This window comes from Rhipicephalus microplus, chromosome 5 (assembly GCF_043290135.1).
Source record: "Rhipicephalus microplus isolate Deutch F79 chromosome 5, USDA_Rmic, whole genome shotgun sequence".
In the NCBI taxonomy this organism is placed as follows: domain Eukaryota; kingdom Metazoa; phylum Arthropoda; class Arachnida; order Ixodida; family Ixodidae; genus Rhipicephalus; species Rhipicephalus microplus.
Window position 1 is genome coordinate 3,810,457 of NC_134704.1, and position 14,047 is coordinate 3,824,503.

General features: G+C 50.4%; 1 protein-coding gene across 1 annotated transcript in view; it reads left to right on the plus strand.

Annotated features, from left to right (window-relative positions):
* The window catches only part of LOC119175108 (activating signal cointegrator 1 complex subunit obelus), a 526,436-nt gene that overhangs the window by 52,534 nt on the left and 459,855 nt on the right, over positions 1–14,047 (plus strand). Inside the window, exon 6 of the mRNA XM_037426343.2 lies at positions 4,903–5,036. Coding sequence (XP_037282240.2) covers positions 4,903–5,036 — 134 coding nt within the window. The remainder of the gene's footprint in view (positions 1–4,902; positions 5,037–14,047) is intronic.

The following is a 14,047-nucleotide window of genomic DNA, read 5'->3' on the forward strand; positions in this document are numbered from 1 at the left end:
GCGAAATAGTTCGATATATCCAGAATTCGATATAAAAAAATCACGAAAAAAAATGCGTCAACAGCTTGCTGAAAACAACCAACGAACCGTTCAAGCGTGGTGCAGTAAATTTTCACTTGAAGATTCAAACATAGTATTTATTGTGTTGGTTTAAAATATTGAAAAAGAGTAGCCTGCTTTTTGTTGGCCATGGCGTGTTTGACGACTGCGTCCTAAATATAGTCCAGGCGATCTATAAGTGATAGGCCGGTGCCTTCAATCGCGCCGCAGTGGCGGCGCACAAGGGCCAAGGCAGCTACGACCTCGGCTGATGTCGGGAGCGGGGCACTATCAGCGCTTGCGGGACCCACCTCGACACAGTCTTCATTTGGCTGCTCAGCAGTAGCTTCGGCGACAATCTCCACATCCGTGACCTCCGCCGTGAGCTCCGCCGTTCGAAGTTAGGCCTGTCGCGCACCACAGCGTGCGACAGGCCCAACTCCGAACAGTGCGCGACAGGCCTAGCTCCGAACGCACAAACACTGCGAGCACAACGACCGATGCCTGCCGATGCTACAGGGGGGGAGCTTGCAACAAGTGCGCAGTGTGCCGTTGACACCATAGAGGCTGCAACGACTGCAAGCTGCAAGGCTGCGGCGTGAGTCTGGGTGTAAAGCGCGCACATGGCGCGCCCATGCCGGCTCGCCTGACTGCTTTCCCGGCGACAGCGCGGGCCGCGTCCGAGACAGTCGTCAGCGTCCTTTCCCTCCCATACTTTCCTCCTTAATCTTTACCTCCCACTCCCCCTTCCCCCGCGCGAAGCATATGTCGGTGCCTTCGTATTAAAAGAAAATAACAGCTCCACGCTTTTCACTTTCCTCATTCAAGAACCTCTACCGCAAGGCTGCGGCGCGCGTACGCCGCTACGTTAAAGTGGCGCTCTCGGCGCCATCGATGTGTGCAGCATTCGTAAACGCCCGCCGCTCTACCGCTACTTTCGAGAGTTGCGGGAAAGCTCTCCGCCTGTCAATGGAGCGCGGGCGGTTTGAGGTGGCTGAGTTCGATATATCCATTATATGTCAAACTTTGTTCGAAATAAAAAATCAATAATGCATGCGATTTCCAGCGTGATATAGGAACCGTTCGATATAGGCAATAATTCGATATATCCGTGTTCGATATATTGAGGTTTGACTGTAGTTTATTCAGTCGACGTTTCCATGGGAGCCCCGTCTTTTTCAAGGCATAATAATATTTACACACTTTCGTGCCTTCTTATAACTTCTCGAGACAGGAGGGAAGGGGCAGAAGAAAAATATAACAACAAAAAAGAAAAAGAAAAAAAGAAACATTAGAAAGAAGCAAGAGGGTCATGGCGGGATTAGGAAGGAGCAAGAATTCAAGGAAGGCGAACGTAAACAAGCTATGCCATCTTTGTCAACAATACCTCCCGAGCACCCACCCTTTCCTCAAGTGGACATTTTGACCACCGTTTTTCTATTTCAATCTCCGGTGCAATCCGCTGGCAACTTGCCCTCTTTTGAAGTTTACGACAAATCGGTGGGGAGAGCTTAAGAGATTCAAGTACATGTTGGTGGTGTTGGAAGATATGAAAGAGCCGGGGATTGTGGCACCACTATCAATATTCATTATATGCATTGGCTCCTGTCAGTGAAGAAAAAGAAGGAAAAAAAAAGAAAAAAAGGGGAACTTGTACGACATCCGGGACCACTTATCTGTGCGTTCTGGCTGTGCTTGAAGTGGCAAACCATTTCTCTATTGTCAGATGTATACGCTAAAAGCTTTGTAAGGGGTAATATTATTGTTGTAATGGGAGGCTAGGGGCAGAGTACTGATTAAAAAGGGGCGTTTGCGTCTATAGTAATCGTAACGCTGACAGAGTGCCTGGGTGTTGATTTATTCCATTTTTTATTGTGTTGAATTTGTAGATAAAGTAAGATTACCGTTGTTCCCGCTCTCAGATTGTTCGAAAATTGCTTTCCAATAGTGTAACTCTGATGTCATCAAAGCTGTGGTCCTTTAATGTACTGTGTTTTGAAAGTGGAAGGCCTGTCAGGGAACGTACATGTGCCCGATGGTTGTTGAATCTAATTCTAAACGGTGTGTTTGTCTGGCCCATGTATTGCATGTTACATACCCCACATTCCAGAAGGTATATGACGTTATCTGAGTCACATTCCAGTGCACCTCTAATCCTGTGCTTAAAATCCGAGTGGGTGCTTTGCGCCACTGTCGTTGTTTGCATGTGTTGCGGCAACCGAAGTTATTTTTCTGCATATAAGCCTTATATATATAAATGTATATTTACTGTAGCCTATCACAACAGAACAGGAAAACCGTGATGGACGGATGGTGATACCTAAACTTCCGAAATCAACTAAGTGTGCATTGCAGCGCAGACGCAGAGAACGAGCAGAACAGTTCTCCCGTGCAGAAAGTTGTCCGTGCTGTTATGCTCAAAATAATTATGCCTGAGCTGTTTGTAATGAACTGCAAGTCTTAAACGACCTTCTCATTATGGAATGCACATTGTGTGATGCCTGGTCGTCATTTTGTTTTTCTAAAACACTACGTTACATATGTTAGCAGATTCCTTCATCGACATGAAGCGTGCATAGGGTGTTTTTGTATAAGAGTTCCAAGCCCTGGCATGGCTGTGTAGTAGAATGCTGGGTTGGCATGTAGAGGGACCATGTTCTAATGCCATTCTATCCTAGATATTTATTTTTTATTTTTTCCACGCGATAGTGGTCATGGGCACTGGCAGTAGCGGACAGCTATGGCGCCAGAATGTGATCTCATAACAGCGTTCGCTGTAAAAAAGATTGAAGATAAAGGAAGCAAGCAAGCTACGGCCACCGACAGTGACGTTGGGTGCAATCTCTTAGCCTGACTGTGTCCTGTCCAACCATTGAGCTGTTAGGTACTGCCGACAAGAAATCCACACCTCGGCAACAGGCTCGTGTTTCGCTGTGTTAAGCTTCGCATGACACACTGCTAACATTAGAATTTTTTGTCCTTTTTCTTGTGCGTTGCTTTTTGTAGTGCCAGTAAGTAGGTGGACGGAGGTTGCACTGGCGGAGCTGAAAAATGGCGGTGATCAGAGCCCGGAAACAACATATTCACATTATTTTAGGCATAAAGTTTTACTCAAATTTCCTGAGGTAATGAGCTTAAAAAGAACTTCTAATAGCAAGAACAGGTTGATTTCAATGACATTAGGGGAGATGCGGGTTGAAAAATGCGAGTTTTTTTCAAAATTACCGATTTTTTATTTTCGCCTGTTTTGATAAGATTAGCACCTCTACTGTTATGAAAAAAATGATACAGGTCGAGACTTAACTGGAAGTGCTTTCAAATTGCATCTAAAGAGCACAAGGTGCTTGTTAAAAGGTAGACAGTGTGCAGTATTCGAGCACCTTGCCGCCGATAATGCGCCGCCGCTCGCCGTTGTTGATCGCATGAGTCGAAGAGTTGAGCCTCATTCTTTAAGTACCAACAGTTTCTCTCACTGATTCTGTGCAAGAAATAATAAAAAAGAAGCACTCTTCTGCGTGTTTTTCGAGCGCCGCGACTGGCTTATCACAAGGTACGAATCGGGGACCGCCATTGGCCGCTGCGGGCCTGTATGTGCTGTGAAACCTATTTGCGGGGTCCATGTCTTCTCGAGCAGCGCAGCTGAACAATGCTTTTCTTGTGTAATTATCTCCGTTATGAAGGAAAAAAGCATTGCTCGCAAGTGAAAGCCGTTGTGCGGCGCGCTCTGTAGGAATAGGCTACGAGTAGCTGGTTCGATTCGCGGCAGTTATTGGCCTGCAAAAGCCAATGCATCAAAAGCCATTCACACCCGTCAGCAGGAAAGTTCGTGATGCGGCAATGAATGACGTCAGCGCCAATCTTGAAAGGTTGAAAGAGCTCGCAGTGAGAGAACTTAGCAGGGACGACCTTGACATTATGTATGACGATATGTGGCACAATCATGGCTGCGAAATGGCATGACACTGGACTTCGTTTGGATTTGGCAGCCCTGTCGAACTTTTTCCTAGCTTGCAGTTGGCACAAGGCTCTGCCAGATTGAGCGGAAGTTTGGCAACTGTTACATGGCCCTGTCTGTGAGCGAAATGTCTGTGAGGAGTCGGCTTGAAAAAGCCGAGAGGGACAAACTCATGGTGTTGGCGTATTTTAGTCGCAGTGGCCACTACAAGAAGGATTGTTCTTTTTGGTGTGCAAATTTCATATAATTTATTAATATCTTTCATAAATAAAAACTCAATTTTAACTTTAACACTCGTTTTTTTCAAAACACAAATTTTGCAATTTTTTTTCAATGTGCCCATCCTTTTTCGGGCACTTCTAGTGCTCGGATCTGCATGAAATTTTGCCCAAATTTTTTTCAAAGTATGACAAATGCAAATATCTAGTTTAAATTTCAATATTACATTGTATAATAAAAAAATTGTATGTATACCTTTACTAGGGTAGGTGAAATGGGAATTTTTTACGTCTATTATTTTTCACGCGTATTAAATATTTTTTATGTGCTTCCTAATTAGTTGTTTGCACTCTAAACTTTATTTGAAGCATTATGAGCTATGAATGGTAAAAAATTACAGAAGTTTAGAGAAGAAAAGAGGCGGGGCAAAAGGCTTAAGGTTTCCGCTTTATCATGTTGCAGAGCTAAAAGTGTGTAACTTGCAAGAAAACTAATTATATATTTGAAATCGGCATAAAAATTTCCATAAACAGCTCAAGTTTCATTGCTCTAGGGTGAATATTAAAAGAAAGTGTCTTCGAGTAGCAGCTCCCCTTGAGAAGTACTTCTTGCTCTGTGGGTAGTGCTTCCTTGATTGTACCATTGATGCTTTTCCATTTTCTTGTAACATTGTTTGTGTTTGATTTCAGTCAGAACAAGAAAGGAATTTGATGAAAAAAATTCAGAAGGAGGAAAAGAGGATTGGTCGTGATCGCATGAAGAACGCCTCCAAAGAGCAAGAGGACAACACACAGTTGAATGTTGAGTTTCTTCGTCGGCAGAAGTGAGTAATTTGTAGCTTACCTGTTGCAGCAGCATTAGTTTGAAATAATGGTAGTGAAATATATAGTCGCCTGGAACTTCATTGACCGCAACATGATCTGTTTACTACCCATGTCTATGTTGCACGGCAAGTTCAAATCAAAAAGCGAGACAATGCTAAACCTCGGTGCAACAAATACTGGGCAGCTTCAAAGATTCATGTTTCATAGATGCGCTCAAAGAAACCCTTTGGGCATTTTGGCCTTGCTGTTTGATGCTGGTCCGGAGCAGAAACTGCAGCTGCGCTGTTGTCAGTTGTGCATGAAATGGAAAAAGGCTAGAGACCATAATGTGTGCGCGTAGCTGATTGTATTGTGTGTGGTCGTTGGACCATCTTGACAGTTTGAGCATAACAGGAAGAATCGTGATAAGTTCATTGTGCCATGCTTTATATGCATGGAGGTAAGGATTGGGCGAGGGTAACCTAAAGATAATTGGATTGATTGCCACGTGTAGCACATCCATAGCGTTACCATCCGATACATCCTCTTTCGTATGAGTTGTAGTGACACGTATCTCGAACGAGTACAACCACTAGCGTGGGTCCAGTCTTAGCGAGCCGCAGGGCACGCGTTAACCGTCGCAGGGGTGAGAACACGATACTGCTCAAGGTCGCAACACTTTATTGTCTGTGGCAACACCAAACGCAGTACAGCCCGCCGCAAAGGCACGGCGGGAAAGCAAATTGGCTTATCCATGCCATGGGCCTAAAATTGCTACACAGGGTGCCACGAGCACGCCTCCGTGGTAAAGGTGATTCACGGAGACACCGGGACCAAGGCCTGGCTGCTCGAGCGAGGGCTAAGGCGCTCGCGTTGGCTTCGAAAGGAGACGGGTCGGCGTAGCGTGGCTGCGCACTAGGACACCGTACCACCCTTTGGCTGAGCATACGCAGAGGGGCAACAAAAGGTGAGCGTTCGCCTCTGGCGCGAGGCGCCGTCAGCAAAGTCCGACGAGCCCCGAGCGACGAGAGTCGACGGACGGAAAAAGTTGCGTGGCTCACTGTCAGCTGTCCTGGAGAATATCTGACCCGCTCCCGACACGCGCGCAATACCTCTCAGGAGACTCTGCGCGAGATGCCACAGTCGACATCCGCTACCGGGTGAGAGGGGTTAAACGTCACTCCGCTCTCCCAGCGCGGCAGAGAGCAGAGGAAGGGAGTCATGTCGGGACATGAGAACGCCAGAAAAGGCAGCAAAGCCTGCGCAAAGTCAGCAAGCTAGCCTCAATTCCCACATCCCCCTCTCCTAAATTTCCCTTTACCGGCCTGCAAAGGCAGCCGGACGTCACCCATGCAGTTAAAATGACACTGCTCTGAGCGACAGCTAACCTCAGTCCAGCCCTGCAACTGCTGCTAAAAAATGGCAAAGGAGAAAAAACAATAATAACAAAATAAACACATGACACCATAAAAATAATTGCGAAAGGGAGCACAGAAAAGTAGGACTAGTGTTCGTCGTGCTTGGGAGGGATAGCGTCCACCACGAGGAAGGGCGGAAGAGCGTGACAATGTCCGCTGGTTGCGATGCCTGAGTGCGAGGTCACAGGCACGGAAGGGGGCTCTCTGATGGCTCGTTGCTGCTCTTGATTAGTCGCCAGTCCGACAAAACGCCGCTTCGGTTGTGGTTTGGAGGCCCCGCATTTCTGGCTCGATGACGAAGCTGGGACTTTGTGGGAAGCTGGGCCTATTCAGTAATCAGGGAGGCCGAACCGGAATTGGCTGCGAGGCCCCCTGGCGTTGGCCGGCAGCATATAGGTGCTGTCAGCTGGCCTCACGCAGGAGCCATGGTGGAAAAGGCAGTAGGCATTCTCATTGGCGGCCGACAGCAGAGCACAGCGTCAGCAGGTCAGTGCCTCGAGCACCTTTAGTGTCCATGTTGATGGGGTGAAGCCACAACGCGAACTCTTCACGGGCACGCACTGAAGCGTCACACACTTACACATGCACAGAAGCACGCACACACACCGCCGACGGCTGCACGAGCGTAGGCGCAAAGCGTCCTTTGCCTCTCTGTCCACGCATACGCACCGATGCTCAAGGTCACAACTCCCTTCACGGTAGATGAAATAAACATGGGAAAAAAAGTTAAACAGAGCAAAATGACACTCAATCTCTGGCGAAAATAAAATGAAACATAAAATACAAATAACACCTAATATTAGACAAAAGAAACATAAAATATACATGAACACTTAAAAAAAAAAAAAAGAAACGCTGGCAGCAGACTGTGCGGGGTGGACTTCTTTACGAGAAAAGGTCGTAAAGAAGCTAATCTATACTGAGGCTAGACAGTAAACTGAGGGCCTTTGGTTGCGTAGAAGTCCGTCGTCTGGCACGAAATCACAAAGGTGACTGCTTCCTCATATTATACCGGTGCGGGGTCCGAATGCCTTCCGCCGCTCCGGGTGTGCCCTGTTGCTTGCGCGAAGTGCCGCAGGGCTCTGGCGCGAGCTCGTCAGACCGTGATACAAAGGGTTTCAGGTCTGCGATATGGGCACCGCTGAGTTTTCCCGTATGGAATCTTTCAGCAAGTACGCGAGTGGAGTGCAAGTTTTCTCCACTCGGTACGGACCAAGCCATTTAGGAGCGAGCGAGGTTGAGAACCCCTTACTGGCATCGCTAAGAGCATGGTTACGCTTCAGGACAAAATTGCCCACCTCAAAAACTAGGTCGCGATGCTTGCGGTCATATTGGGCCTTCTGCTGAGCCCTGGCCGACACCAAACTTTGCCTTGCTTTGCAGAAAGCTGGACAAAGCCTGTTCTGAAGTGATGACGCGTAAGCAAAGCAGTCTGCCGGCGTCTCCTCGCCCTCGAGCTGGCATTGAGTGACGCTGGCCACCGGATTTGCCAACTCCCTTCTAAAATTTAAGAAGGCGGGCGAGAAACCAGTTGAGCGGCTCTTGGATGTTCGAATAGCGAACGCTAGTTCACTCAAATGGTCTGCCTAGTCCTTTTGACTTTCGCCAAAGGCCGACAACATCGGTTTGAGCGTACGATTGATGTGCTCCGTCGAATTGAACTGGGGATGGTAGTGTGAAGTGGTGCTGTGATCAATTCCGAGGGAACGGCACGTGACAACCAACACTGGAGCGGGGAAATACGAAACATTGTCAGTGATAAGCCTTTCCGGGAAGCCGAACTGGCAAAACACTTCCTGCAGCTTCTCAAGCACCGCTCGCGCTGTCACCTTCCGAAAAAGGAACAATTCCACCCATTTCGAAAAGTGATCAAGGACTACCATCAGGTGAATGAACCCCTGCTTACTTCTGGGAAATGGTCCCATTAGATCGCAGGTGGCCACTTGCCAAGAACCCTCAGTGACAATCAGTTTCATCAGACCGGGCGGTTTGCCACCCCTTGATTTGATCGTTAGACAGACGTGGCAAAAACGGCAATAGCGAAAAATGTCTCGCTTCATGCCGGGCCAGGTCACAACGTGGCTCAGTTTTGCAAAAACTTTCGAGCCACTCAGGTGACCGGCCATAGGTTTGTCATGAGAGGATCGCAACAGTGCGGCTCTTAGACTTTTGGGCATAACCACCGTAAACAGGTCGATGGACTCGTCATCAGTGGCTATATACTTCAGCAGGAGCCCGTCATGGTCCAGCAAATATGAATTCGCCGGGGACTCAGCGACACACGCTGGTTCAAGCACCCTATTCAAGCCCGCTGCAGGGCAAGCAGCGTCATGGCGCTGCATCTCTTCGAGACCGTCGCACATTTCGCGACAAAATGGGTCACTTTGCTGGGCCCTCAGAAGCTCTTCTCCGCTGAAAGCAATTCCAATTCTCCCAAAATGGGGGAGTCTGCTATTGCGCCCACTCAGGACGACAGCAACAACCGCTTGAGTTGGCGTCACGAGTTCGCTCTCGGCCTCGTGGCCTTCGGAAAGCTCCCCCGATCGGCCGCTTCGCGGTGCGCCGCTTACCTGCTTAGCAGCCAAGGTTTGTCCGCATAGGGACTCGCCCTTCTCGCTGAATGGCGGCGAAGCCGCTCTTTTGCCCCCAGCACTTGCATGTGCAAAGGCAATGCTAGCAACTGTCGCACCGGGATCCATGTCCTCGGCAGACAATGGGGCACGATATAGCGCATCAGCTACCATGTTGGTGCTCCCCTTTCGATACTGCACTAAAAAGTCATGGTGCTGTATCAGGAGAGCCCAGCGCGACAGCCTGCCGGCAGGCTCACAGAGCCGCACCAGCCAGCTGAGCGCACTGTGATCCGTTTACACCACGAATTTCGTCCCATCGAGATAGACTTCAAGCTTCCGCAGTGCAAACACGATGGCGAGGCACTCCTTTTTGGTCACGGAATAATTTTTCTCCGCAGAGACAAAAGAACGGCTAGCAAAGGCCAACGGCTGCAACACGCCGTCGTATTTCTGTAGGAGAACAGCTCCTAAATCCAGATCGCTCGCATCAGTTTGTACAACGAACGGTCTGGTCAGGTCGGGGAGCCTGAGCTGCGCTGTCTCTGCTATGGCATCAGACAGTCGGCAAAACGCCTGCTGCTGCTCAAGTCCCCATTGCCACTCAGCAGACTTACCCAAGAGCTTGCTCAAGGGCGCCTGCAGTCGGACACAGGATGAAATGAAGGAACGGTAAAAGTTGACCATTCCTAAAAAGCGGCGAAGGCCACGTACGTCCTTGAGAATGGGAAAATCGAGGATAGCTTGATGTTTCTCCCAATCTGGCTCTACGGAGCTTTCGCCCAGAGTAAACCTGATCAACTGAATGCGGGTCTGTCCTAATTGGACCTTAGTGGGATTTAATGTCATCCCTGCGGTCCTCACTCTCTCGAGTACATCGGCAACATAGGCCAGGTGTTTTTCGAAGGTTCATGAATAAATCATGATGTCATCGAGGTAACACATTCAGTGTGACAACTTTGCCTCCCCGAGGAAGCGGTCCATGAGTCTGAAACGTCGCAGGAGCATTGCAAAGACCAAAGGGCATACGAGTAAACTCGAACAACCCTCTGTGGGATGTGAATGCTTTTTTTTAACTGGTCATGGTTACCCATCAGGACCTGTAAATAACCTTTAGAGGCGTCAAGCGTGGTAAAGTATCGTGCATCACCCAGGTTTCCTACGATGGAGTTTATCGTGGGGAGCAGATAGACATTCTTACGAGTCACTTCATTGAGACGGCGATAGTCTATGCAAAGGCGATGACTGCCATCTTTCTTAGGCACCAACACAATTGGAGACGCCCAGGAGCTAGACGAGCAGCAAATAATGCCAGCCACAAGCATGTCGTCTTGCAACCCATTGATAATCTGCCTTTTGGAGAAACTGACGGGCCTGGGGTTACACTTCAAAGGAAGCGCGGCACCAGTTTCGATCACATGGCTCACTAAATCTGTGCAGCCAGGTTGATCGGTGAAGAGCTCGTCGTACTGACGTAACAGTGTCGACAGATGAGCCTTCTGTGCATCATCCAACTGAGTTGCGCAGGCGACCAAAAAATGTAGTGCCTCTTTGTGTCGTGTCGGTCGATCCACACAGGGGTTTCGAGCTGACGAGCGCGGAACGCCAGGGTACGACCCCAAAGTTGCCGCACGACACGGTTCGTGCCGCACCTCCCGTTCCAGAAGCGGACTGAGAGGGCAAATGCATTGACCAGAGGCTTGGCCCCGAACTCTGAGCAGGGTATGTTTTTGATGCTTCTGCGGCAAAGGCAATAGTAAGCGCCGGCGGGCCGATGAACGGCTCGAGTTGGCAAAATGGGCCATCACGATAGCCACCATTCGCAATGTCCACAACGATGCCGGTTTTGAGGAGAAAGTCCCGACCGAGAATCACTGGAACATTGAGCCCTGGAAGATAAACAAGACGGCAGCGTCTCATTTGATCTCTTCATCTGACAGTCAACTTTGTAGCGCCTATCGAATGGGCCATGCCTTTTGCAAGGGTGAATATCGTTTGGCTGTCCCGCAAGCGCACTCAGTGTTTCTGCAAGTGGGACAACACCTGTTTGCTGAACAACGAGGCACTAGCACCCGTGTTCAGCAACGCCGAAAATGCACAGTCGGCAATAGTGACCAGAATGAACGGTGCCTGCGTATCAGCAAGAAAAGTGCTTGCCCTGCAGGCAGAGAGAAGAAACAAAGGTTGTGTCGCTCGTGCATTCACGAACGACCCAGAAACCCGTTTCCCTGCCTCGCAGGAGGCCTGCATCTGGTGCATTCCCTTGCTATGTGCCCTCGTTCACGGCAGCGCTAACAGCGCACCCCATCACGGTCTATTTTCCCAGACAGAGCAGCCTCTAGCTGTCGTGATCGGCTGGCTACGTTATCGCAGGATACGTTTCTGCGAGCCTCACCTCCCGCATTACGTTGGGTCGGAAAGCGTCCCTGTGTGGAGGTTTCAGATAGAGCAGTGCACGCTGCCCGCCTTTCATGCGTAAAGGGATCGAGAGCGCGATCGCTCAACTCCCGCCCACAGCCGGTTGCAGCCGCAAAGGCGGCGCCGAAAGGCTCTTGCCGTTGGAGAAGGCTCATGGCTCCTCTCTAAGCGCAGCGCGGCTCGAGGGAATCGCTGGCTGGTGGCGGTAGGCGATAGGCACGCACGGCAAGAAGGTCGCCGTGAATGTGCTTCGCTTCGGCGGACAACTCCTCCAATTCACGAAAGCGGCCGCCGCGTTAGTATGCCGAAAAAGTCGAATGTGCCTGCCGTACTCCAATCGACGCGCTCCTCGCTCGAGGCTCGGGGCTCAGGGATAGAAATAAGTTTATCCATCGCACGTACATACTCTTGTAAAGACTCGTCAGGAGCTTGTGTACGGAGCTCGAGCTCTCGCCGCATACGGAGCTTGAGCTCTCGCCGCATCCTACTTTCGTAGTCAGCGGGTAGGAATTCGCGCAAAAAGCCCGCGCGAAACTCCTTGAGGGTTGCTGCTCGGTAACCGGTAAGCCGATACCATCTCGCCACCGTGTCAGTCAGTGCAGCTGGAACAACACGTTCGAGCACCACCTGATCATCCAAACCCATTGTTCTCTGATAACGGGACAGATAGTCAAGGTAATCTCGGGCGGTGAGCAGATCACCGTATCTGCTGTAGGTTGGCAAAGGCAACATAACAGTGAGGTGACCGCTTTTTGGACCAGCCGAAAGCGTTTGCACAGCTCTCGAGAGTGCTTGGATGATCTGCACGGCGTTCTGCAGCAACATCTGCGTCGTCGCACCGGCTTCGTAGAAAGCCGTTGGTTCGTTATCGGCGCGGTCGAGCAAAGATGAGCAGTCGCCCAGCTCGATCAGTGAGGTGGTTTCAAACAGACCACTGCCCTGCGCACCATTCCCAGAGCAGACTAGGCTCCTTGTGGGATTGGCCTGTTGTCGAACAAAATGCCCACTTGGTGCAGCTACTATCGACAATTCAGGCGCCTGCTCAGCGTGTGTTCGAAGTGTCGGTTGCACGGCTGATGGCGGGCAAAAGTCGGCGAGGGCCAAAGCCTGCGCCCCGTTAATTTCACAAGGAACCGACTGCGAGCGTTGTGCCGACGAACTGCCTTGCATGCCAAAGGGCGCATTAGCAGTCAGAGGTGCTTGTGCGTATGGTTCAGGTAGGGCAAGAGGCCCTTTCTGAAACGACGCACCATCTCCAGAGAGAGCGGCTAGGTGCCTCATGTCGTCAACGCAATAGGGGGTGCCGACACGGACAGGTGCCGAAGGGCTTTCGTCAATAGAGGCAATGGCCTCCTTGTGCAACGCGGCATCCGCTAACAGGGACAGCGGACAAAAATCTTGCGAAGCAGCCATGTTGCGATAAGCCCGAATCGCGCAGGCGAACTGATTCGCTATCGCTAAGGGCAGTCAAAAGCTTAGAGCTTTTGATACCGCATTGGGCGCCAGTGTAGTGACACGTATCCCGAAGGAGTACGGCCACTAGCGTGGGTTTGGTATTAGCGAGCTGCAGGGCATGCGTTAACCGTCGCCGTGGCGAGAACACGATACTGATCAAGCTCGCAACACCTTATTGTCTGTGACAACACCAAACGCAGTACAGCCTGTTGCAAAGGCGCGGCGGGAAAGCAAATGGGGTTATCCACGCCTTGGGCATAAAAGTACTACACTGGGTGCCACGAGCACGTCTCCGTAGTGAAGGTGATTCACGAAGACACCGGGACCAAGGCCTGGTTGCTCGAGCGAGGGCAAAGGCGCTCGCGTTGGCTTCGGAAGGAGACGGGTCGGCGTAGCGGGGCCGCGCACTAGGGCACCGTACCACTCTTCGACCGAGCTTTTGCAAAGGGGCAACAAAAGGTGAGCATTCGTCTCGGGTGCAAGGCGCCGTCAGCGAAATCCGACGAACCCCGAGCGACGGGAGTCGACGGACGGAAAAGATTGCGTGGCTCACCGTCAGCTGTCCCGGAGAGTATCTGACCCGCTCCGACGTGCGCAAAACCTCGCGGGAGACTTCGCGCGCGGCGCCACAGTTGACATCTGCTACCGGGTGAGAGAGGTTAAACATCATTCCGCTCTCCCAGCGTGGCAGACAGCGAAGGAGGGGAGTCATGTCGGGACATGAGAATGGCAGAAAAGGCGGCAAAGCTCGCGCAAAGGCAGCAGGCTAGCCTCTATTGCCACAGAGTAAACAAAATAAAACAGTTGAAATTTTCTAACTGGGAGCTACAGGGTTTAACAATGTACAGAATAAACATCGTTCATTGCACATTGTTGGGAAGCTCATCACGACACTTGCACAAAGTTTCCGTCGTAGGTTAACCGCTGTGGTTGCCACCACAGTCTTGTCGAACTTCTCGAAGTTGTGATGCTTGCCGCATTGGGTGCATTAAAAGTTTTGGGCCCACTACTCCAATTAGTAGCTTGTTTGCCGAAGTTCTCACTGCTGCTGGAACATGTGGGCCTTTTAAAGCTTTCATCGGTCGGAGGTAGGTGCTGGCGGTGTCAGTGGAGGACCCTTCCTTCCTCTGCGATGACATGGTATGGCCTGGGAGCATTGCATGGCTTGAG